The sequence below is a fragment of the Bombina bombina genome, chromosome 1, assembly GCF_027579735.1.
Source record: "Bombina bombina isolate aBomBom1 chromosome 1, aBomBom1.pri, whole genome shotgun sequence".
NCBI lineage: Eukaryota > Metazoa > Chordata > Amphibia > Anura > Bombinatoridae > Bombina > Bombina bombina.
In genome coordinates this window covers 1,239,849,381-1,239,876,731 of record NC_069499.1, presented here as the reverse complement: position 1 = coordinate 1,239,876,731, position 27,351 = coordinate 1,239,849,381, and the positions used below count along the sequence as shown (strand labels likewise).

Here is a 27,351-nt window from a genome sequence, read left to right as displayed (position 1 = left end):
TCATCGGGCTTACTGCTCATATTAAACGTGATTGTGTGAGCACAATAGCAATTTACACTATAATGATTACCGCAACTTTAGAGATCTGGTTTACGAAACTAAAAAGTTGCACAAAACCCATCAAAAATACCTTACAAAATAAAGTTACACTCATAATAACACATCTAATAAAAAATATAAAAAACAAAATATTGCACACAAAAGTTATAGAGGCTCAAAGATATGAGATCTCGGGTGTTAGAATTTTTTTTAAATTTAACATAAAGATACTTATATGTCTAAATCTGTTTATGTATGTATATATATATATATATATATATATATATATATATATATATATATATATATATATATATATATATATATACAGGGAGTGCAGAATTATTAGGCAAATGAGTATTTTGACCACATCATCCTCTTTATGCATGTTGTCTTACTCCAAGCTGTATAGGCTCGAAAGCCTACTACCAATTAAGCATATTAGGTGATGTGCATCTCTGTAATGAGAAGGGGTGTGGTCTAATGACATCAACACCCTATATCAGGTGTGCATAATTATTAGGCAACTTCCTTTCCTTTGGCAAAATGGGTCAAAAGAAGGACTTGACAGGCTCAGAAAAGTCAAAAATAGTGAGATATCTTGCAGAGGGATGCAGCACTCTTAAAATTGCAAAGCTTCTGAAGCGTGATCATCGAACAATCAAGCGTTTCATTCAAAATAGTCAACAGGGTCGCAAGAAGCGTGTGGAAAAACCAAGGCACAAAATAACTGCCCATGAACTGAGAAAAGTCAAGCGTGCAGCTGCCAAGATGCCACTTGCCACCAGTTTGGACATATTTCAGAGCTGCAACATCACTGGAGTGCCCAAAAGCACAAGGTGTGCAATACTCAGAGACATGGCCAAGGTAAGAAAGGCTGAAAGACGCCCACCACTGAACAAGACACACAAGCTGAAACGTCAAGACTGGGCCAAGAAATATCTCAAGACTGATTTTTCTAAGGTTTTATGGACTGATGAAATGAGAGTGAGTCTTGATGGGCCAGATGGATGGGCCCGTGGCTGGATTGGTAAAGGGCAGAGAGCTCCAGTCCGACTCAGACGCCAGCAAGGTGGAGGTGGAGTACTGGTTTGGCCTGGTATCATCAAAGATGAGCTTGTGGGGCCTTTTCGGGTTGAGGATGCAGTCAAGCTCAACTCCCAGTCCTACTGCCAGTTTCTGGAAGACACCTTCTTCAAGCAGTGGTACAGGAAGAAGTCTGCATCCTTCAAGAAAAACATGATTTTCATGCAGGACAATGATCCATCACACGCGTCCAAGTACTCCACAGCGTGGCTGGCAAGAAAGGGTATAAAAGAAGAAAATCTAATGACATGGCTTCCTTGTTCACCTGATCTGAACCCCATTGAGAACCTGTGGTCCATCATCAAATGTGAGATTTACAAGGAGGGAAAACAGTACACCTCTCTGAACAGTGTCTGGGAGGCTGTGGTTGCTGCTGCACGCAATGTTGATGTGAACAGATCAAAACACTGACAGAATCCATGGATGGCAGGCTTTTGAGTGTCCTTGCAAAGAAAGGTGGCTATATTGGTCACTGATTTGTTTTTGTTTTGTTTTTGAATGTCAGAAATGTATATTTGTGAATGTTGAGATGTTATATTGGTTTCACTGGTAAAAATAAATAATTGAAATGGGTATATATTTGTTTTTTGTTAAGTTGCCTAATAATTATGCACAGTAATAGTCACCTGCACACACAGATATCCCCCTAAAATAGCTATAACTAAAAACAAACTAAAAACTACTTCCAAAACTATTCAGCTTTGATATTAATGAGTTTTTTGGGTTCATTGAGAACATGGTTGTTGTTCAATAATAAAATTAATCCTCAAAAATACAACTTGCCTAATAATTCTGTACTCCCTGTATATATATATATATATATATATATATATATATATATATATATATATATATATATATATATATATACATATGTGTACAGAGGTATTTATGTATTTATATGTGTTTACAGACATATATACACATATAAACACATAAATTAATATGTACACATACTTTATATATACATATATAGAAGTGCATGAAAACATGTTAAAGCATACTTATGCAATATTAATATTTAATAAAGGTTTTAACTATATATTTGCTGTAAGTATGTCCCATTCCAATGTTCTGCACATAGCAGAATATGTTCTATATATTTAAAAAAAAAAAAAAAAAAAAAAATATATATATATATATATATATATATAATATGTAAAGGAAGTGGCATACACCATCCACTCAACTGACTGGTGCACTGCTAGATAAGGTAGATACAAACAGTCCCCAGTATACCAAACCTGGCCAAGGATATATGGCAATACTGAAATAAATCAGGCAACAAAGCATACAATGTCTATAATGGGCTCCGTTTGATAAAGGTTCACATTAGAACCAAAACGTTATGGGTTAAGGCCCTATCTTTGGATTTTGCACCTTGTGGATTAAAGGCTGATTTGCATTGTATGCTGTGTTGCCTGCTTTATTTCAGTATTGCCATATATCCTTGGCCAGGTTTGGTATACTGGGGACTGTTTATATATATATATATATATATATATATATAAATCATGTGTATATATATGTATATATATATATATACTGTATATATTTATATAGGTATACATATATATTGTGCAAAAATAACATCAGATATATGTGGAAAAATGTACTTAGAAATAAGTAGAACATATTCTGTTATGAAAAAAACATTGGAATATAGAATATAACGTGTACTCATATTCTAACTTTCTCTCTAGTCGGGTTACCGCTGAGTGAAAACAGTTTACTTTCAACTCATAAATGCATGTGCAACCCGATGAGTGCAAAAATCTTTTATTGCAATCAACGCTCAAGCGGGACCATTAATTTACGCTTCACTCGTAATCTAGCCCTTTACATGTAATCCTCCCAAATGAACTACACTAAATGAAGATCAGGTAACTCCTGATAATATATGTGAGAAATATACTCAAATTTGATACTGCATAAAAGTGGCTAAAAATTCCATTCATAACTTATACTGCATAGCCACCGTTTGAAAAAAATGAGTTATGACAGTCCTAGCCTGATATACGGGACTACATTATTTTTCCCCCTTCCTCCAATGTCTCCACTCCCAAAATTTCTATAACTGTTGATAATTCCATCATTACCCCTACCCCGCATGCCCGATGTCTTGGGGTCACACTTGACTCAGATCTTTCCTTCACTCCTCACATTCAGTCCATGGCTAAAGCCTGCCGCTTCCACCTTAAAAACATTGCTAAAATTAGACATTTCCTTACACAAGATACATCCAAGATTTTAATCCACTCTCTCATCCTTTCCCCCCTCGACTACTGCAATTCCGTCCTCTCTGGTCTACCTAGCTGCCACATAGCTCCTTTACAATCCATTATGAATGCCTCTGCCAGGCTCATCTTCCTTACTCGTCGCTCTTCATCTGCTGCACCTCTCTGCCAATCCCTTCACTGGCTTCCTCTTGCCTCTAGGATTAAACATAAAATCCTCACCCTGACATATAAAGCTCTCAACTGCACTGCTCCCCCCTACATCTCAGAACTTGTCTCTAGATACTCTCCCTTCCGTCCCCTTCGATCAGCTCAGGATCTCCTCCGCTCCTCCTCTCTTGTTACTTCCTCACATTCATGTTTACAGGACTTCTCCAGACTGGCCCCCATCTTGTGGAATTCCCTGCCTCGCTCCATAAGACTCTCCCCTAGTTTTAACAGCTTCAAGCACTCCCTAAAAACTCTACTATTCAGGGATGCATACAACCAACACTAACCTTTCCTAACGCCATTGCTTTCCCTTTGAACCCCTTAGATTGTAAGCCTATGGGCCCAGCTGTTTACAGACCGCTTCATAAGAGCCGACTACAACAGTGAAACTCTCGGCAGGGCCCTCTACCCACTTGACCCCTACAAAAGCTATCCTGTACACCGACTATGTTTACAGCGCTGCGGAATCTGTTGGCGCTCTACAAATACCTGATAATAATAATAATACATTGCATGACTCTCCATTCTATCTTGATACTTTTTTTATTGTGATTACTACATTAAGCGATGATCAGGTCTGCTCTATGCTTGTGATTAATAGCCTGAGTAATGTTTTGTTCTACAACTGTATTGTAGTATTTTACTCTCTGTATTTTATGCAGTCATATCATTACTACACATACATAAATAATATTTTGATAGATGATAACCTTTTTCTTTGTTTTAGATGGTGAGCTTTTCAGTGAATCCTTTCTCATCAAGTGACACTATTGACATCAGTGGATCTGTAGGAGGACTGAGTCTCACCAGCACTAATGGATCTGTCATACCAGTTAAAGACCTCACAGAACATATAGAGGTGCATTCACAGCCCATTCTATCTGTTTCTCATGATATGTGGGTGCCAATTATACTATGTAAAGAATGTAGAAGTCACATTTACTTAATTTATGTGGGATGAACAAAGGCTTACTAAGCAGCGTGAGACTTTTGAAAGACAAACCCTTTATTTTTCTCCCACATACTGGAGGCAAGGGGGGGGGGGGATCACAGTTGTCATAGCAGGTGGAAACAGTTGATAATGGTGTTTTACATTTATTTATGCATTCGTTAAATATTTACAAGTATATTTTTTTCATTTATTCAAATACTTGTGAAGTCAGGCATTGTATGTTTTACCTAACCTCTGTTTCAAAAAAATGATTTTATACACATCATATGCTTTAGTTCTTGAAGTCCGAAAAACTAAAATTAATGTAAGATCATAGCATAGCCCACCGCAAAGTTCCCTCTTCTCTATTAACCCCTAAACCGACACCCCCCACATTGCAAAATACCTCACTACTCTATTTACCTTTAAACTACTACAACCCCCACCGCAAAATACCCACTAACAACTAAACCCCCTAGCCTAACACCCCCTATGTTACCTAAAAAAAACTAACCATACCTGAAAAAAAAATCTAACAGTACCTTAAAGTGAATGTAAACTTTAATGAATTAAAGGCCAGTATGAAATAATAATCTTAAAAACAGGGGCACTTTAATTCATTAAAGTTTACAAAGATGCTTATCTTTTAAAATACTTACCTTTGCGTTATGGTAAACATAACGCTGATCCTCCACCCGCAGCACCTTCTTTCTTTATAATATAGATGACGAATCTGGCTTCCTTCAATCGTTGCGTTGCCCCACGAGCTGGATGCCAAAGGGGGCACACAACAATTGGAGGAAGCCAGATTTCTCATCTTTCTGCTAAAGAAAGCAGGAGCTGCGGGTGGAGGATCGGCATTATGTTTACCATAACGCAAAAGTAAGTATTTTAAAAAATAAGCATCTTGTAAACTTTAATAAATTAAAGTGCCCCCTGTTTTTAAGATTATTATTTCATACTGGCCTTTAATTCATTAAAGTTTACATTCACTTTAAAAAAAAAAAAAAACCAAACCTTACCTTAAAAATTTTTATATATATAACCTTACACTAAAAACAAAACAAAAACGAGCCTTACCGTAATTTAAACAGTGCACCAATTGTAATATGTATTAAAGCGTAAATAATACCACAATCTCATGATCAAATTTACGCTCCTCACGCTAATGATAGTACTGATATACACAAATAAACCTGAAAATACAATTTCTCCTACATTTTATACTCAGCAGCTGGTATAACAAGTCATTGATAATATAATAATATAAAAACAATTTTACAGTATAATGTCCCTTTGAACAACGTCCTATTATCAAATGAGCTAGCTAAACACATTGGCTAAGACAAAGACATGCAAGGCCAGATTTCCCAGTGGGCCGTAGCAGCCGGTGCTGCTGATGAGGAGATGCAGCTATATCACCTCTCCTCTTTTCTCTTCTGAGATGAACCTATTAAGGTCACAAAGTATTTCCTTGTAAGTTTTATTTCCTAGACAATGCACCATTTTAGTTGCCCTTGTTTGAATGGTTTTAGTGTCTATACAAGTCACACTGTGAGACAGTTTTGAGAGTCTTCTCCAGATTACACTATGAATAATAATTAAATAAAGGGAGTAATGGATGAAAGTAGGTTGTAGGGTGCCTATATAACATCAGTCTGGCTTTTATGTTTATTACAAACCCAATATAATTTAATTCTGAAAAAAACATTGGGGGAAGGAGTATCCCAGTAATCTCCTTGCATTCTACCGACTTAACGGAAAATAAGGCTCATCTTCAATTTCTTCCTTGGTTGCTTTTTATTCCCAGGCCAGCCATGATGACAAAATGATGTGTGCATCCACCAATCAGAGCTAGCTCCCAGTGGTGCATTTGTGCTTCTGAGCCTACTTAGGTTTGGTTTTAAACAAAGGATACCTAGAGAACAAAGCAAATTAGATAATAGAAGAAATTGCAGTTGTTTAAAATGTTTGATCTATCTGAATCAGGAAAGTGTGAGATTACTGTCTCTTTAACCTGTCTCCATCAATTCTCGCCAACAATATCCCCTCCCAAAATATTTCCATTGGTGTAATGATGCATTAAGCAGCATTGTGGTGGTGAAACACTAACACCTATTGGTAACCTATTGCAGCGATATGGTGGTCTGTGATATTGATTTATGCAGACCTCGCAACTGTCCCTATTTGACAGGGACAGTCCCTGATTCTGAGCTCTGTCCCTCTGAGACAGCCATATATCCCTTAGCCCCACCCATGGAATACCCAGAAACACCCACAAACTGCCTGACACATCCACAGGCCACCCAGAAACACCTACAATCCCTCCCACTAAGCACCCATGATCCCTTTCCAACACGGCTCCAACCACAAAATAGTGATTGGTTCCAATCAACCCCCTGTGTCTCTCATTCTCAGTCACAAATGTTGGGAGCTATGCTTTATAGCTGCTGCATACCTCCCCTAATGGTTACTCTACCTCCTAATCCTACCTCCTACCCATAACTTTTGTCACCCATGGTATTTTCTTTCCGCTAAAATCATATTGGGTACTTTACTATGTAACTGTAATAACATATAGTGATCTTATGGTGCAATAACAGCACAATACCATCCATTTTGGTAAGAATCATAGTGGCATAAATAAACATTTTCTCAACTAATAAAATGCTAGAGATATTATTAAAGGGACAGTCTAGTCCAAAATAAACTTTCATGATTCAGATAGGGCATGTAATTTTAAACAAATTTCCAATTTACTTTTATCACCAATTTTTATTTGTACTCTTGGTATTCTTAGTTGAAAGCTAAACCTAGGAGGTTCGTATGCTAATTTCTTAGACCTTGAAGGCTGCTTCTTATATGAATGCATTTTGATAGTTTTTCACCACTAGAGGGTGTTAGTTCATGTGTGTCATATAGATAACATTGTGCTCATGCACGTGGAGTTACCTAGGTGTCAGCACTGATTGGCTAAAATGCATGTCTGTCAAAAGAACTGAAATAAGGGGGCAGTTTGCAAAGGTTTAGATACAAGGTAATCACAGAGGAAAAAAAGTGTATTAATATAACTGTGTTGGTTATGCAAAACTAGGGAATAGGTAATAAAGGGATTATCTATCTTTTAAAACGATACCAATTCTGGTGTAGACTGTCCCTTTAATAATGTAATTTTAGAAAACCTGACTAGTACAATGTATTTGTATTAACCACAAGCTTAGCCACTCAGCTTTACAGAAAACTGCAATATGTGAAAGTATATTTTAGTCTCTTGTATTTATGTCATAGATAAAATGTGAACATTGTTGTGCTTGTGAGCATTTGCTAGAATAAGTGTTTTCTGTGGTTTACGTGTATGTTACAGGATATGCTAGCACTAACTTAGCAGCATATGATGTCCATTATCACACAAATGTTTATTTTCCCAGATAATATTACCAAGGTCTTCCATGGCTGATGAAGAGAAAAATATTCTGAGTCTGGGAAATTTCACAGCTCTCCTTATAAACGTGACATCTGCAAATATTCCTCTGGTGATTCATCTGGAAACCAGTGTTGAGTTACCCTTAGTGCTGTATTTGGGATATGAATTTCACCCTAATGAAACAAATTATGATATCATGACCCATCTACCTAATGATCTGTCAGGAAAAGGTGAGAAATAATAACACTAATAGCTCTTATTCATACAATATATAAATGTTCATAGAAGCAGAAAACCTGCATGTTTAGCCAATAGTGTCAACCTATAGGCCTAGATTAGAAATACCTCTTCAATAAACATCTACAAAATAAGAATATAAATGGCACCATAGTATAAGATAAGATATCCATAGTATATGGATTTAAACAATAAATGGTGCCTAAAATCTGACTCTGGCAACTGCTACAGCAATATGCTGGCTTGTAAAAATGTTTTATTAAAATAATGCATAAAAGCATAAAATACACTATCCAATGTACTTCCATTGTCAAATTGTGGATGTACTTCCTTTGTCAAATTGTGGACAGTCTTTTAATATGCACACATTCTGAGGCTGTGATTGGCTGACGACTGTCACATGATACAGAAGGCAGGAAATTTAACAGAAAAAAAATCTACTGCTTATTTAAAATTCAGAGCAAGTGCCTTTACATTGTGATTTTTTTTCAAAAATATTTTTTATTGTAGAGTAAACATGTTAAAGTGACAACAGTTTCAATTAGTTCGTATGCAATCAAAGGTCCAACAATAATTGTACAATAAATGCAATAAGCATAACTATAAGGACAATCGGATGTTTAGGATGTACATAGATAGGATTCTCTAAAATTAGGAAACCTTTCAAAGTGAACAGAAGTTACTATCATAATTTAAGTGCAGAAACTAGTACAGTAAGATACCCAAAAATATTATAATGGCCTTGAAAAGTCAGCCGTTATTTACCATTTAATAAACCTCTTTTGATAACACGAAGGGTTGGATGCGATGTGCGTCACCAGGTGGGGCAAGCAACCCCAATATGGAGGAGGGAGGGGTAAAGGATGGGACGGGGGGTGAGAGGTCACATAGCAAGGGGAAGGCAGAAGGAAGAGGAGGAGGGAGGGCAAGAACAGAGGGAAGAGGATAGGGGGGAAGGGGGAGGGGCTTCAGCTAAATGCCAGCTTCAGATAGGGTTGTAAGCTAAATTTTATTGTAGGGGATACCTAGGGACCTCATTCTGCCCACATACTTGTCTTCAATTATCTTGGTAGACAAACCAGGGTTCCCAAATCTGCCAATATAAATCCTCTTTGTTTAGACTATAGTAAAAACTTTGTTCCATATTGGCGTATACCTGAATGATAGGGGTTACGGCGGTAATGTCTGGGGGTTGAGCCTGCTTCCACGCTCTAGCTATCGCCAGTTTCATGGCTGCGAGAACAAAGACTATCAATTAAGATAGGGGAGTCTGAACATTTCGTGGAAATATGTGTAGGAGGGCAATCTCTGGGGTTAGCGGGGTTGACAATCCAAGAGCTTAGCAGAGGACAGATATATGGTTCCATTTGGGCTGTAATTTGGGACATTCCCACCATACGTGGATATCTGAGCCCCTTTGTCCACATTCCCTCCAACAAAGGGGGGATGCTGATGGGAACATTTGTGAAAGTCTGGAAGGGGTATAGTATCATCTCAAGAACAGCTTCATGTAGGATTCCAAAGTGTCTGCACAATGTACAGTCTTTTTAGTTAAAGTCATAGCTGAATGCAAGTCTTTGTCCGCAATTGGTCTGGATAAGTCCCCCTCCCAGGCCCTAAGTTGCCAAGGTCTACCCTGGTTAGTGGACATTTGTATTAAATTATAGTGGAACGATATGAGTTTGGGAGTCTTTGTTTGAAGCTGCCATAGTTTCTCCCAGGTGGTCAGGGGCCTGTTGGAAACTTTAGAAAATCCCCAGGAGAGTAAAAAGGAATATAGTCTGGAGTACTCAAATGTGGCCCACAGTGGAGGGTCTTGGACGATATAGCCCAAATTACTCGGAATAAGCAGTGTGCCTGAGGAATATAAATGGGATATTTGTCTCAAGTCCCACTCACCCCATTGCAGGATATGTATATCCGATAATGCTGCAAATAGGTCCTGGATAGAATTTATAGGAGATGGATGTGGAGCTACATCAGGAAGATTTCTGAGTTTCTGCCATAGTTTTAAATTGTCTCTGATAATGGCATTCTTAATCCCTAGAGTATCCAACTGATAATCGGGGATCCAGGGTAGGTCAGACAGTCCCAGCCCTGGAGGAAGGTTAGACGCCTCTATAGCCTTCCACCCCTGCGGTTCCCCCTTGTCCGCCCACGCTGAAACATGGGAAAGTCTTGCAGCTTCGTAGTAGCCTTGAATGCTAGGCATAGCTACGCCCCCTTGTTCATAGCGTTTCTGGAGTATTTTCGCTGCTATGTGGGGCTTAGACTGACCCTATATGTAGCTCTGACCAAGGGATTGAAGCCTGTCAATAAGGCCGCTAGGAACATTAAGTGGGATACAACAAAAATAGTAGAGAATTTTGGGTAGAATCGTCATTTTAAAGGATGCTATGCGGCCCAGCCATGAGATCTCTCTAAAATTCCAGGAGGTGATAAGGTCAGTGACTTCTCTAATAATAGTGGAATAGTTTAGGGAAACTACTAGCTTTGGATCAGGGCCTAGCTGAACTCCTAGGTGGCGAATGGTATTTTGTGACCACTGGAAGGAATATGACGTTCAAAGAACATCTAATTCAAATGTAGGAATACAGATAGGTAATGCTTCAGTTTTGAGGACATTGACCTTATAATAGCTGTGAGCGTCAAATTTAGATATAAGGTCAAGAAGAGCAGGTAAACAGCCTATTGGGTTTGTTAAAAACAAGGTCACGTCGTCAGCAAACAGGGCTACTTTCGCGACTCCTCCACCAAACCGAACGCCTCGTACCATTTGTGAATTTCTAATGGCTTGGGCCAAGGGGTCAATAGCTAGAACAAAAATCAAGGGCGACAGAGGACACCCCTGTCTAGTACCATTAGTGATTTGAATTTCCGGGGAAGCAAATCCCAGACCCTTGACCACTGCGGAAGGGTCGGAATATAGGGCCCGAATTGCTGTAATTACCTCGACTGGTAGGCCAAACTGAGCAAGAGTGGACCACAGGTAGTCCCATCTGACCCTGTAAAATGCCTTTTCCGCAAAAAGCAACAGGGCCAGCATGGTTCGTTTCAATCTTGAGGCCTCCGTGAGAATGTCAAGAACTCTTTGAGTGTTATCTGGTCCCTCTCTACCAAAAGTAAATCCGACCTTTACATTGTGATTTTATTATGTATAATAAAATCCATTGTCCCTTCTCCACCAAATTTTACAATAGGCACTATGCAGTCTGGTAGGTAGCATTCTCCTGGCACCTGCAACACCAAGATTCTTCCATCAGACTGTGCAATGTGAAGTGTGATTCCGTAATCCAGAGTCCAGTGGTGGTGAGATTTACACTATTCCAGCCTAATCTTGGCATTGTGCATGTTGATGTAAGGCTTGTATACAGCTGCTCGGCTATGTTGAAAACCTATTTCATGAAGCTCCCGGTGCACAGTTCTTGTGCTGATGTTACTTCCACAGGCACTTTACAGTTCCATTAAATACAGTAGAATTGCATAATCAGCAAGTGCGTAGCACTTACTCGGAATTTAAATGAGCAGTAGATTTTTCTATGACAAATTTTAAAATTGAGTTCACTTTTCCAGTTCTCTATATCATATGACAGCCATCAGCCAATTACAGACTCATACAGTATACACTCTTGCACATGCTCAGTAGTAACTGGTGCCTCAAAGTGTGCATATAAAAATACTGTGCACAATTTGGTAATCAAAGTAAATTACAAAGTCTCTAAGAAATGCATGCTCTATCTGAATCATAAAAGCTTCATTTTGGCTTGAGTGTCCCTTTAAATTTGTGGTTGTTAATCCCTGATTTCTCAAAAGAGTCTGAGGTGCTAGTATAAAGTACATTTTAAGAAGGGTTTTGTACACCTAACATCATTATTTTTAACTATTGGATCTAAACCACTAATAATCAGCAATATTACAAGTTATAGACCAAACCAGGTGCGTAAATAACGCAAAAAAATAGCGGTATTGCGCTCTCCATAGCGCTGCCATTACAAGTTACTGAAAAACCTTCTTTTGTTGTGCGATATGGTGTGATAAGCTCCATACCGCACAAAACCCAAGGCCTGACTTGATATGCTCATGCACGTTTTCCCCCATAGCATCCCCATTGATGTCTAGGGGAAAAAGAAAGTTATGTAAAAACCTAACACCCTAACATAAACCCCTAGTCTAAATACCCCTAATCCGCCGCCCCCCGACATTGCCAACACTAATTAAAGTTATTAACCCCTAGTCCGCCCCCCTCTGACATCGCTGACACTAAATAAACATATTAAACCCTAAATCACCGACCTCCCACATCGCCAACACTAAAATAAAGTATTAACCCCTAAACTGCCGGCCCCCCACATCGCTACTACTCAAATAAATCTATTAACCCCTAAACCGCCGCCCCCCCCCACATCGATAATCCTAAAATAAAACTATTAATCCCTAAACCGCTGGCCCTCCACATAGCAAAACAGTAAATTAAACTATTAACCCCTTAACCTTAAACCCCCCTAACTTTAAATTAAAAGTACAATATAACAACCTTAAAATAAATAAAAACTTACCTGTAAAATTAAAAAAAAACTAAAATTAAACAATAAATTAACCTAACATTACTATTTTAAAAAAATTTAATAAACTAAAAATAAAAGAACCTAAATTACAATATTAAAAAATTCTAACACTACGAATAAAAAAAACTAAAATTACGAAAAATAAAAAAAACACTATTACAAAAAATAAACAAAATTATCCAAAATAATAAAAATTAAACCTAATCTAATAGCCCTATAAAAACAAAATAGCCACCCAAAATAAAAACACCCCCTAATCTATCAATAAACTACCAATAGCCCTTAAAAGGGCATTTTGTAGGACATTGCCCTAAGTTAAACAGCTCTTTTACATAATAAAATTACTAAGTCCCCCCTAAAAGTAACCCACCCAACCCCCCAAAATAAAAAAACTACGTCTAAAAAAAAGTTCTTTTGTGCCCATTAAAATAAAAATTTTGTAATCTTGGGGGGGGGGGGGGTTCTCGTAATTTTAATGTTTTTTTGTTTTTGTAATGTTAGATTATTTTTAATTTTCATAATTTAGTAGGGGGGTTAATGGTAGGTTTGTTTGTTTTTTCGTAGTTTTAGGATTTTTTTATATTGTGATTTAGGTTTTTTATTTTTTTTTTATTTTTTTTTAAATAATAATTTTAGGTTAATTTATAGTTTAATCTTAGGTTTTTTTAATTTGACAGGTAAGTTTTTATTTATTTTAAGGAAGTTATATTGTACTTTTAATTTAAAGTTGGGGGGGGTTAGGTTTAGGGGTTAATACTTTAATTTTGTGTTTCACGATGTGGAGGGCCGGTGGTTTGGGGGTTAATAGTTTTAGTTTAGTATTATCAATGTGGGGTCCGGCGGTTTAGGGGTTAATAGATATATTTTTGTAGTAGCGATGTGGGGGGCAGGTGGTTTGGGGGTTAATAGTTTTATTATAGTAGTAGCGATGTGGGGGCGGCGGTTTAGGGGTTCATAGGTTTATTATAGTAGTAGTGATGTGGGGGTGGCGGTTTAGGGGTTAATAGGTTTATTATAGTATTTGCGATGTGGCGTTTTAGGGGTTAATACTTTATTTTAGTGTTGGCGATGTGGGTGGGCAGGGATTAGAGGTTAATAGGTTTTATATAGTATTTGTGATGCGGGGATGGCAGTTTAGGGGTTAATAGTGTAGTTTATGGGTGGTCTACAGGTCTACTGGTCTCAAATAGCAGAATCGATCACGGCGGTATAAGCTATAATGCTAGCGTTATAGCCGGAGCGCACAACCTATAATACCGCCGCAATAAAAATCCTGCACTCAAAAGCCATTTTTTGAATGCGGAATAGAGAGTTGCGTAAAGGCTAAACACTAGCTGTACGCCGCAACTTGTAATATGGGAGACCTGCATATTCCGTGCGCAATGGTCAGTTTTTCAGCGGTATAGCCGGACCGCAAAACTTGCAATTTTGCTGAAAAATCTAAAGCACAACTGATTTTCCATGTAATTTAAGTAAACAAATAAAAAGGGTTTCAGAGACTATTATCCATTGCAAATGTCTACAAACACTATCAAACATTGATTGTTAGAACTAGGGCCCTAGACATCAGGCCATGGCCTCTATTCTGATTGGATGGGGAAAACATTGAGATATTTCCATCCAATAAGAATAAGGGGCTCCTCTTGCTGCTAATTAGATAATTAACACATGATTATTTAAACACATGATTGTGGGGCATCAGGTCAATATTTCAGTTAGTTGGTGGATCTTGAGAGTTCACATGGTATATATGATTCCCAGTTACATATAATTATACATGTAAGATGAGGTTTAAATAGCCATAGGAATAACTTGGTGAATTTATTTTATTTTTGGTATCCCTCCAATTGTAATGTTTAAATATATCATACATTCAAGTGTTCTGTGAGACACGGGGGTTTATTTGTCATTTGAGCACGCAGGCTGCAACTGATAAAATGGTTTAAACTAAAACTCCCTAAACCTTCTCTTCCAAACTTGTGTTGGCGAATGAAAATCACTCTGGACCTATTCAACCGGGGTGATTGATAAGCAATTGGTTTAGAGAGAGCAGTGATGTGTTTGCTCATGAAATATGGGGAACAAATGCACCCCCCAATTTGCGATGAAATTCAAACAGTTTCACAACATGTGAGCTGTTTCTATCCACAAATTGATAAATCTAGCTCTATGTGTGACATAGGGTCCCTAACACGACCAAATATTTAAGGCACAGCATGGTCTCTGTCAGATATTGATTCGTCTTGTATGTGTTATCTGATATTTTCATCATAAGCCTGACATCAGTATAATGTTTGTCTGCTAGGTAATGTTTATTCCTGGGTTTTACATCCAGAGGAGCTGATTTTTGGCGAGGGAACCTATTACTTGACAGTGGAATCCAATCTAAAAGAAAATGTCAGTGACAGCAATATCTCAATAGCAGTCACCTGCTTCTCTACACAGTGCGTATTCTGGGATGAAATAAACCAGGACTGGAATAACACTGGGTGCTATGTGAGTATAATGTTGAATCATTGTGAGTATTATGCTGAATCATTGTGAGTATTATGCTGAAACTTCAATGAGGGAATATTGTAAAAAGAAACAAAAATATTTTGTTTTGTAAATAGATTCAATGGGGCCGATTTATCAAGGGCCGAATAGCCCCTAAAGCCCCTGTTTCCGCGTGAGCCTTCAGGCTCGCCTGAAACAGCAGTTACAAAGCAGCGGTCTTAAGATTGATGCTCCTTAACTGGTCCACTGCCTCTGAGGCTGCGGACATCAATCCACCCGATCCTATACGATAGGGTTGATTGACACCTAGTGCTCGCAGACGTTTGGACGCAAATCTGTAAGGGGCGGCATTGCACAAGCAGTTTACCAGAACTGCTTGTGCAATGTTAAATGCCGACAGCATATGCTGTCGGCATTCAGCGATGTCTGGCGGACATGATACGCTACAGCGTATCATGTCCGCCAGAGATTGGTAAATTGGCCCCCATGTTCTCTTCTAGATCACACAGCAAGCTGTTCCTTATCCTCTGCATTATTATTATTATTATTATTTTGCTTATTTTTGTTTTAATTTGATATATTTATTTATTTTGCCCATGTGTTAAAGTTTATTAAACCCAAAATGAATTGTACATTTTTAGATAATCATACCCTTGAGCAAATTAATTAAGCATTGTCTGAAGATAGGGGAATCATAATAGTAGGAAGTGGCTGAGATAACAAGATCTAATTACATGAATAACCTTGGTTTAAATAAATATTTACAAATGTTTTAATAACTTTATTGTAACCCTTTTAAGTAAGACTGTTCTATAACGAAGAAACAGTTTAAACATTTACACTATGTATTTGAGAATAATTATGAGTTTAAAATGTTTCAAGAGGGAAAATGTTCCAAAGGGACAGTCTACACCAGAATTGTTATTTTTTAAAAAAGATAGATAATCTCTTTATTATCCATTCCCTAGTTTTGCACAACCAACACGGTTATATTAATACACTTTTTACCTCTTTGATTACCTTATATCTAAGCCTCTGCAAACTGCCCCCTTATTTCAGTTCTTTTGACAGACATCTATTTTAGCCAATCAAAGCTGGGTCACCTGAACTCCACGTGTGTGAACACAGTGTTATCTATATGACACACATGAACTAACACCCTCTAGTGGTGAAAAACTGTCAAAATGCCCTGAGAGAAGAGGCGGCCTTCAAGGGCTTAGAAATTAGCATATGAACCTCCTAGGTTTAGCTTTCAAATAAGAATACCATGAGAACAAAGCAAAAATGGTGATAAAAGTAAATTGGAAAATTGTTTAAAATTGCATTCTCTATCTGAATCATGAAAGTGTATTTTGGACTAGAATGTCCCCTTAAATAGTTGACGTTTGTCTTTGACTGTGAAAAACGAATTTATGTAGAGAGAACAACAAAGAGACTAAGGGCCAGATTACGAGTGGCGCGCTAACAGTTACGCACATGCGATAAGGGATTCATCTGGTTTTTCACTCGTATTACAAGTTGAAAGCAAAAACGATAGATAGAGCTCAATTGAAGTTAACGAGCATTGGGTTAGCGCGTCCTCAGAGCTCTGGTTAACTGTTTTGCAAAACAAAAAAGTTTCATAAAACACATAAAAAATACAGTACACTCATAATAACACCATCTGATAAAAATGATTAAAAAAATATTGCACAAAAAAGTTTTAAGGGCTCAAAGATTTGAGGTCTCTAGTGTGTTAGAAAAAAAAGGCAGGCTTTAACATAGAGATACATACATATACTGTACATGTCTAAATATGTATATGTATTTATATATGTATATGTATGTGTGTGTACATATGTATTTATGTATTTCTATGTGTATATATGTATTTACAGACATACACTCACTGGCCACTTTATTAGGTACACCTTGCTAGTACTGGGTTGGACCCCCGTTTTGCCTTCAGAACTGCCTTAGTTCTTCATGGCATAGATTCAACATGGTGTTGGAAACATTCCTTATATATTTTGGTTCATATTGACATGATAGCATCACACAGTTGCTGCAGATTTTTCGGCTGCACATCCATTATGTGAATCTCCCGTTCAACCACATCCCAAAGGTGCTCTATTGGATTGGATTGAGATCTGGTGACTTTGGAGGTCATTGAAGTACAGTGAACTCATTCTCATGTTCAATAAACCAGTTTGAGATGATTTGAGCTTTGTGACATGGTGCATGGTGCATTATCTTGCTGGAAGTAGTAGGAATGGTCAGCAACAATATTCAAGTAGGCTGTGGCATTTAAACAATGCTCATTTGGTACTAAGGGGCCCAAAATGTGCCAAGAAAATATCTCCCACACCATTACACCACCACCAGCAGCCTGAACCATTGATACAAGGCAGGATGGATCCATGCTTTCATGTTTACACCAAATTCTGACCCTACCATCTGAATGTAGCAGCTGAAATCGAGGCTCATCAGACCAGGCAACGTTTTTCCAATCTTCTATTGTCCAATTTTGGTGAGCCTGTGCAAATTGTAGCCTCTGGTCTTCTGCTGCTGTAGCCCATCTGCTTCAAGGTTCAACGTGTTGTGCATTCAGAGATGGTATTCTACATACCTTGGTTGTAACGAGTGCTATTTGAGATACTGTTGCCTTTCTATTATCTCGAGCCAGTCTGCGAATTCTCCTCTGACCTCTGACATCAACAAGGCATTTTCGTCCACACAACTGCCACTCACTGGATATTTTCTCTTTTTCGGACCATTCTCTATAAACCACAGAGATGGTTGTGCGTAAAAATCCGAGTAGATCAGCGGTTTTTGAAATACTTAGACCAGCCCGTCTGACCATGCCACGTTCAAAGTCACTTAAATCCCCTTTCTTCCCCATTCTGATGTTCGGTTTGAACTTCAGTAAGTCGTCCTCACCACGTCTAGATGCCTAAATGCATTTGAATTGCTGCCATGTGATTAGCAATTTGTGTTACCAAGCAATTGAAGAGGTGTACCTAATAAGGTGGCCGGGGAGTGTATATACACATATAAACACATACATACATACAATATGTATACATATATAGACATATATATGTATATACATAATGTGTGTGTATATATATATATATAAGTGCATTGGAGACCTTTGCAGTTAAGTAGATGTAAACATGTAAAATTATATTTATGCAATATTCATGTTTAATAAAGTGTTATACTGTGTATTTACTGTAAATATTTCACATTCCAATATTCTGCAGATAGCAGAATATATTCTAAGTATTTATAAATCAATATTCATATATATATATATATATATATATATATAATCATCTATATATATATATATATATATATATATATATATATATATATATATATATATATATATATATATATATATATATACAGTAGTATAGAGAGAGAGAGAGAGAGAGGGCTCTATTTAACAAGCTCCGTATGGAGCTTGATGGCCCCTGTTTCTGGCGAGTCTTCAGACCGCTAAAGGAGAAACCTTTGGTCACGGTTGTCCTTTCCTGGGTGGACTCCTCCATAGTCACCCAGGCTCTTGTTGACTCCGGTGCTGCAGGCTATTTCATTGACAGTGCTTTTGTATCAAAGCACTCAATTCCTGTTTTGCCTCGGTCCGTTCCGCTTGCTATTGAGGCCATTGATGGCAGGCCACTTCAGCCCGCACTCGTTACTCACGAAACTGCTCCGTTATTCATGGCTGTTGGGGCTCTCCATTTTGAAACCCTCCAGTTCCAGGTGATAAACTCTCCACATTTTCCAGTTATTCTGGGTTATCCCTGGCTCCAAAAGCACAATCCCAGTCTCGACTGGTGCAGGTCCGAAATTTTGTCGTGGTCTCCGCAATGTATTTCCACTTGTCTTCAGAATCTAGTTAAAGTCTTGTGCACATCTTCAGTATCTCAATTGCCAGAGGAGTACTGAGAGTTCCTAGATGTTTTTGACAAGGTGCGTGCCGGTACTTAGCCTCCTCACAGGTCTTACGATTGTGCCATAGACCTTAAACCCGGAGCCATTCCTTCTCTGGGCCGGGTTTACCCTCTGTCTGTTGTGGAGAATTGTGCTATGGAGGAGTATGTTCCCGATGCTCTGTCATGGGGGATAATCCGCAAATCCTACTCTCCTGCAGGGGCTGGCTTCTTCTTTGTGAAGAAAAAGGGTGGCGAGTTAAGACCATGCATCGATTATAGGGGTCTTAATCGTCTTACCATTAAGAATGCTTACCCTATTCCGCTCATTACGGAACTCTTTGACCGCCTCAAGGGAGCTACGGTCTTTACTAAACTTGATTTGAAAGGAGAGTACAATCTCGTTAGGATCAAGGAGGGCCACGAATGGAAAACAGCATTTAACACCAGGAGCGGGCATTATGAGTATCTTGTAATGCCCTTTGGCCTATGTAATGCTCCTGCTGTTTTCCAGGAATTTATTAAAGATGTCCTACGAGATATGTTGCAACAGTGTGTTGTGGTGTACTTAGACGACATCCTCATACACTCACCCACACTTGAGGTTCATCGTTCTGATGTTACACGGGTTCTTCAGAGACTAAGTGAGAACGGCCTGCTTTGTAAACTCGAGAAATGTGAGTTCCATCAGACTCAAGTAACCTTCCTAGGTTATGTTATCTCTGTTGCAGGGTTCTCCATGGATCCTGACAAGTTATCTGCAGTTCTGCAGTGGCCTCGCCCAGTTGGTCTTCGGTCTATTAAACATTTTTTGGGGTTCGCCAATTACTATAGAAAGTTTATTAAGAACTTTTCTTCCTTGGTCAAACCTAGCACAGACATGACCCGTAAAGAGAATGATCCACTCCATTGGTCACCTACTGTCAGGCTCTGTCAACTTATCAGCAACCTACAACAACTAGAGAGATAAAGGTGTTACAAAAAACTGACCTCAGCTGCTGAGATGTGAAAATCGGGTTTTGTTTCTGGGAGATGTGAGGGGAACAGATAAAACACCTAGATGGTGTTCTGATACCCATATACAACCAGAGTGTTAATATACTGGTTCACCAGTGAACTTTGGCTACATTAAGATAATTTAAGACCTTTGTAGTATAGTTTACTGGAAGAACCTTAAAAAATTCAGTAACAAAAAATAGAGTTAAAATATGCCACTTAGTAACAGTGACGTGCAGTCATTAGAGGCAGGTGAGGCAGTGCCTCACCTGTCCTAATGACTAAAAACATTTATTTTTAGAATTATTATTATTAAAAAAAAAAAATGTTTAATTTTTTTCCACCCCCCCCCCCGGTCCGGCATACATGGTATCATCCATGTTGCGTAATAGAAGGTAGGCAGTGAGCTGGTCTTCTGCCCTCCATCCATTGCACAACATGCCTGCCTGAGCCACAACTGAGCCAGCGCCACCCACTGGTGCCTAAAAGCTGAGCCCATTGCTGCCCATATGCTCCCATTTGAGGCTGCTCTTCTAGCAGCCTCGGGGAGCCAATCAGCAGCAGTCTTGTCAGTAACGTCACGTGACTGCTGACGAGGCGGAGCAGTGTGAGGAAGTGCTGGAGGGAACCTTGGACACGTGGACAGTGCACTATGAGAAGCCAGGCTGCTGGAAGGAAGATCCAAGAAGATCCGACGCAATCAGTGGAGCCAAGGAGTGAGCCGCACCCGCTGAGGACCATTACTTGTTGTTGGTATTAGGTGAGTAATCTATTCTACTACACTATTTTATCCTGATGAGCCGGCCACCGCTTGAGAGAGTAAGTTACACAAGACTTCACTGAGTGATATGATCAACGACTAGTACTAGTCGGTGTCATGACCGACGGACCGGTGTGTGACACACTGTGTGACTGTCAGCAGTGTCAGGTCAGCTCAGCCTGAGACTCTGAGTCCAGAGAGTGCGGTTACATCGACCGGGTATGTGCATGCAGTGAGTGGCACGTGCAAGAAGTTAGTTAACAAACAAGCCATACCAACCCCAGCTGCCGCAGTGTGTTACAGTCAGAAGTGAGCAGTGCACTAAGGAGCGGTATTGTAATTGCCAGAGCGTCTTGAACTGTTATTAATTAAGGCCCTTAATTAATAACTGTTCAAGACGCTCTGGTAATTACAAGGGCCGCCCAGGACATTCAGAGAGCATTAGAGTGCTTAAAACTGCCCTAGGACCTCACCGTTTCCAGCAGCCTGACATTGCATGCAGTACTGATCAGTCAGGCATGAGGAAAGCAGAGTCGTCATCTGCAGTCACATCCCACTGCTTCCAAAGTATCTGCCGTTGGGTTTGTTTAAAAGTGCTACTGTTTTTAACATCTCATCTGGTACTTCTTTAGAAGGCTGGAGTTCACAAAAACAGGGTAGCCTTGTGCCTGACATTCCGATGTTAAAAACAGTAGCACTTTTACACTTTTAAACAAACCCAACAGCAAATACCTTGGAAGCAGTGGGATGTGACTGCAGGTGACGACTCTGTTTTCCTCATGCCTGACCGATCAGTACTGCATGCAATGTCAGGCTGCTGGAAACGGTGAGGTCCTAGGGGAGTTTTAAGCACTCTAATGCTTTATGAGAATAGAGCCAGGAGAGCAAGGGAAGATGAAGAATACTATTAAAATGTCAGCATTTGTTTTATGTCATGTTCCTGCAATATAATTTGATAAAACAGTAAACCATTTGCCTTCACTGTTTTAAAAAAAAAAATGTAGTTAGATCAATATGCCACTAATTTCCTCTATATATCTAAGTATGCATCTGCCCACTTTACAGTGCTTAAATGAGGAATGGGTGGGGGAGGCAGAACACTGTATTGCCCTGCAAACTCTGCTATGAAATGACCTAGGGGAGAAAAAAGAAAGCACTCACCTATTCAGCACTGTGCGTTATGAACCTGCCATGTCTGCACTGTAAAGTTTATTATTCCCTGTACACATCATTATACTGATCTGTCCATTATTATGTCAGTAAAGTAAACATTCAACTTTCATGATTTAGAGAGATACAAGTTTAAATATGATTTCAATTTACTGATATTATTAAATTTGCTTTGTACTCTTGATATTTCTTTTGAAGTGTAAGCTCGGGAGCAGGAATGCACTACTGGGAGCTAGCTGAACACATGGGTGAGCCAATGACAAGAGACATATGTGCAGCTACTAATCACCAGCTAGCTCCCAGTAGTGCATTACTGCTCTGGAGATTACCTAGGTATGTTCTTCAACTCAAGATACCATGAGAACATGTGTAAATATATTATGGGCAAGTACTGTATGTTTCAGTGAGCTAATTGTGTGTGTGTTATTGAGAAGTGTTTGTGTTTGTCAGTGAGCAGAGTGTGTGTGTGTGTGTCAGTGAGCAGAGTGTGTGTATATACTGTATATATATATATATATATATATATATATATATATATATATATGTGTGTGTGTGTGTATGTTTCTTGGGAAAATTATAGTCATTGCCTCACCAAGATCCGATCTCACCGCACGTCACTGCTTAGTAAGACACTTTAGCTGATCAAGTTAACTTAGATAGGAACATTTTAGGCAAGGCTTTATAAGGAGTAGAAGTTAGTATACGTATATGTACATTTTATTACCTTGTCCCCTTAGTTTGGATTATGGATAGAACTTCGGTAGTCAAATGGGCAGTGGAACAAAGCCCTGACGGTAGCGGAGCGGGAGCAGCAGCTAGCAATGTCCGTTGATCCGTGAAGCTGGCGTGTGATGTCACTGCGGATGGATACGAGGTCTGGTCGTCTTAGGTGGAAGTAGTTCTGTGCGAAGATCCGACACAGGCAGTTCAGGCAGCAAGGTAGCGCTTACACAGAGAGCGCTGCTGAAGAGTAGTTTTGATTTAGATAAGGATAACTTGATCTAAAGAGAGTTGATAATTTCCTATACATCAAATGCAAGGCAGAGGCTGGATATAATGTAGGCACAATAATACCAAGCAAAAGAAAAAGGGCTGCTGGGAATTTATAGGGAGTGAACATGACCTTAATTGAAATTTAAAGGTACAAGTCAGAAAAAAAAGGAAGGTAAGTCCGGTTGGCAGAATGACATCCTGACAAGACCCCCCCTCAAGGAGCAACTCCGGTGCTCAAGGTCTAGGGCGATCCGGGTTCCGACGATGAAACAGTGCGACTAATGTAGGAGCAGAAATGTTTGAAGCCGGTTCCCAGGAGTCATCATCCGGGGAGTAATTCTTCCAACGGACCAAATACTGAAGGGATCCGCGGAACCGTCTGGAATCCAGGATGGAATGGACCTCATATTCGGTATTGGGATCAATGATGACAGGAGGGTTCTGAGAGTGAGGCAGGGAATCCCTAAGAGCCCTGTAAGGTTTCAGCAGGGAGACGTGGAATGTGGGGTGAATCTTCATACTATCCGGTAGAGTAAGCCTGACAGCATTAGTATTGATGATCCGAGAGATAGGATAAGGTCCAACAAATAGAGGTGTAAATTTCCTGGATGGGGTGCTCAATTTCAGGTTCTTGGTAGATAACCAGACCAAGTCACCTATAGCATAGTCAGGAGAGGGTATCCTCTTTCTGTCGTAGTAAGATTTTTGGGTTTTCTTGGCCTCTTCGATAGCAGCTTTAATGGAGGTGAAGTTAGAAGAAATAAGATCCGAAAGTTCAGACACATTTGGTGAGGTAGTCTGGTTGTCAGGTAAGATTTGGAACTGAGGATGAAACCCGTAGTTGACAAAGAAAGGAGTCTTTTGGGTTGTAGAATGGATTGTGTTGTTGAAACAGAATTCAGCATATGGGATATGAGCAGACCAAGACAATGGTTGTGATGAGCAATAAGTCCTGAGGAATTGTTCAAGCCATTGGTTTGATCTTTCTGTTTGGCCGTTTGTTTGAGGGTGATATGATGTGGTGAGTTTTTTGTTTATAGAAAAACATTTGCAAAACTCTGACCACAATTTGCTAGAAAATTGGCTACCACGGTCACTCAATATGCTGTTTGGGATACCATGATATTTGAAGACATGTTGGATGAGTAGTTGTATAGTTTCAGTTGCTGTAGGGAGTTTATGGTATGGGATGAAGTGGGACATCTTACTAAAAAGATCAACAACTACAAGAATGGTAGTGTTGTTCCTTGATTTAGGTAGATCAACAATAAAATCAACAGCTATTTCTAGCCAGGGTCTACTAGGAGTAGGTAATGGAATCAACAAGCCATAAGGGTAGTGCTTTGATCTTTTGGAAATGGTACATTCCCTACAGGTAAGAACATGATTCTTGATGTCTTTTGATATACCAGGCCACCAATATGTTCTTCCTATAAGTTCCTGAGTCTTTTTAATGCCAGGGTGTCCTGCCATTTGAGACTCGTGGCACGATAGGAGTACCATCTGACGTAATGATGGGGGTATGTAGAGCTTATCCTGAAAGTAGTAGAGACCGTCTTGTCTTTTATTGAGGCACAAGGGTTTGTTGGTATCTTGTTGAAGTTCCTGTATAAGGAAGGGTTTTGATTCAATCACAAAAGAAAACTAAAATTCTCTGGAGGAATCCCTGTGTCCTCTGGGGTCTGCGAGCGGATATAATTCGGAAGCCTAGATAGAGCATCAGCTTTATGATTCTTATTGGCAGGTAAATAAGATTTGAAAGTTGAACCTTGAAAAAAAAAGGTTCCATCTTACCTGTCTTGCAGAGAGAGTTTTTGTTGTTTTCAGATACTGGAGGTTACGATGGTCTGTATATATCAGCGTTGGCATGGAAGTACCCTCAAGAAGATGCCTCCAGTGTTCAAGTGCCATCTTGATAGCCAGGAGCTCCTTGTCTCCTATGGGATAGTTTTGTTCTGCAGGTGATAAACTGTGAGAATAAACGGCTACAGGATGCAAGGGTTGATTCAACCCGTCTCGTTGAGAAAGTACAGCTCCTACGGCCACATCTGAGGCATCTACTTCGAGCACAAATGGTAGATCAGGGTTTGGGAACCGTAATATAGGTGCTGTGGTGAATCTGTGTTTTAAGTAGTTGAAGACACTGTCAGCCTTAGAATCCCAATGAAACGGTATAGAAGTTTTGGTTAATGCAGTTAAAGGTTTAGTTATATGAGAAAAGTTTTTTATGAATTTGCGATAAAAGTTCACGAACCCGAGGAAGCTTTGTACTTCTTTTCGGGTTTTAGGGGTAGGCCAATCGGTTATAGCCTGTATCTTTGTCTGTTCCATCTGAATGCCAGTTGAGCTGATTACATAACCAAGAAAAGTGATACTTTGGGAGTTGAAAATGCACTTCTCTGGTTTGGCATACAGGAAGTTGCTTCTTAACCTTGATAGGACCTGCCTGACATGTCTGATGTGTTCAGGTAAGGTTTTTGAGTAAATTAAGATGTCATCCAAATAGACAACAAGGAAAACATCAAGAAAGTCTCTGAAGAGATCATTAATTAGGTGCTGGAAAGTGGCTGGGGCGTTACATAACCCAAAGGGCATAACGGTGTATTCATACAAGCCGTAGCGAGTACGAAACGCCGTCAGCCACTCATCACCGCTTCTCACACGGATGAGGTTATACGCACCTCTTAAATCCAGCTTGGTAAAAAATTTCGCACCCTCTAATCTCTCTATTAGCTCTGGAATTAGGGGAAGGGGATAGCGGTACTTTATTGTGACTTTGTTTTGCTGTCTGTAGTCTATTATGGGACGCAGGCTGCCATCTTTATTTTTAACAAAAAATATTCCAGCACCAGCTGGAGAAGTGGATGGCCTAATGAAGCCTTTTTTCAAGTTGTCCTCTAAGTAAGATTTTAAATGTTTGAGTTCTGGGTTGGATAAAGGAAATATATGTCCATATGGGATTTCTGCACCAGGTACCAGTTCAATAGGACAGTCGTATTTTCTGTGAGGTGGTAAGTAGAGGGATAGATAGAGGGATTATAGAGGGATTATGTAGTATTAACCAGTTTAGACCTAGAATGACAGGGGATAAAGGAGAACATATAACGTCAAAAGTTAAGTATTCCCTGTGATGGTCTGGCGTGATAACCAACAAAGGAATAGTTTGAAATTCTACAGGACCTGATGAAACAGGTCTACCATCAATCCTCTTAATAAAACAGCAGATTTTTTTTGCATTAGTGGAATTTTATTTACAAGTGTATATTGCTTATCTATGTAACAAGCGGTAGCTCCTCAATCAATTATTGCGGGAACGGTGAGGCGATGGTGATCCCACTGAAAAAGAAGTGAGAGTTTACAATAGGGACTTTTATTATCATAAGAATTACAGCAAAAAGAGGGATTTTTTGACTCACCCCTATCAGATTTCTGAAGTGCTGGGCATTCTTTTACTGAGTGTTCATCAGAAGCACAATACAGACAGAGGTTATTCTCCCTTCTTCTGGTCTTTTCCTGTGCACTCAGGGGGCCTTTTAGAAAGCCAATCTCCATAGGTTCAGTGTGTACCTTAGAACTAGGGAGTGATGTTGAGCTGCTAGGGTGTTTCTTTGTGTATGCCTCTGGATAGATTCTTTCGTGTTGTCTCTCACGTAACCGTCTGTCTTTAGTGATGCTTAATTTAATTAACCCCTCAAGTGTAGGGGGTATTTCGGTACGGGACAACTCATCTTTCACAGCGTCTGATAGTCCCAGACGAAACTGATTTCTTAAAGATAGGTTGTTCCATTCCGAATCTTTTGCCCAACGTTTAAAGTCGGTTATATAATCTTCAACCACTCTTTTCTTTTGCTTTAAAGCCCTAAGAGCAGTTTCAGCTGTCTGCTGTTTAAAAGGGTCTTCATACAGCTGACCCATAGCAGCAAAAAAATTATCTAAAGAGTTCAGAATATTCTCATTAGATTAAAAAAAAGAATTAGCCCAGCTACGTGGTTCCCCCCTTAAGAAAGAGATAGTTGTCAATACTCTGATCCTGTCACTGGGGTAAGACTGGGGTTTGAGTGTAAAGAGAAGTAAGCAAGAATTTTTGAAATCTCTATACTGTGCCCTGTCACCATAGAACTTTTCAGGGAGACTGACTGAGGGCTCAGGTGTATGTATCTTTGTTTCAATGCAATCTTTGATATAAGCTTTTAAAGCAACATTCTCAACTTTAAGTGTGTTAAGACCCTGAGTGAGTGAGTCTACTCTTTGGCTCAGAGTCTGTATAAGTGCAGTCATCTCAGC

At 39.2% G+C, this 27,351-nt stretch overlaps 1 protein-coding gene across 1 annotated transcript in view; it reads left to right on the top strand.

Moving 5' to 3' along the window:
* Positions 1–27,351, top strand: part of LOC128647972 (polycystic kidney disease protein 1-like 2) — a 543,684-nt gene that overhangs the window by 274,876 nt on the left and 241,457 nt on the right. The window contains exons 21-23 of the mRNA XM_053700651.1: positions 4,300–4,431; positions 7,932–8,157; positions 15,035–15,225. Coding sequence (XP_053556626.1) covers positions 4,300–4,431; positions 7,932–8,157; positions 15,035–15,225 — 549 coding nt within the window. The remainder of the gene's footprint in view (positions 1–4,299; positions 4,432–7,931; positions 8,158–15,034; positions 15,226–27,351) is intronic.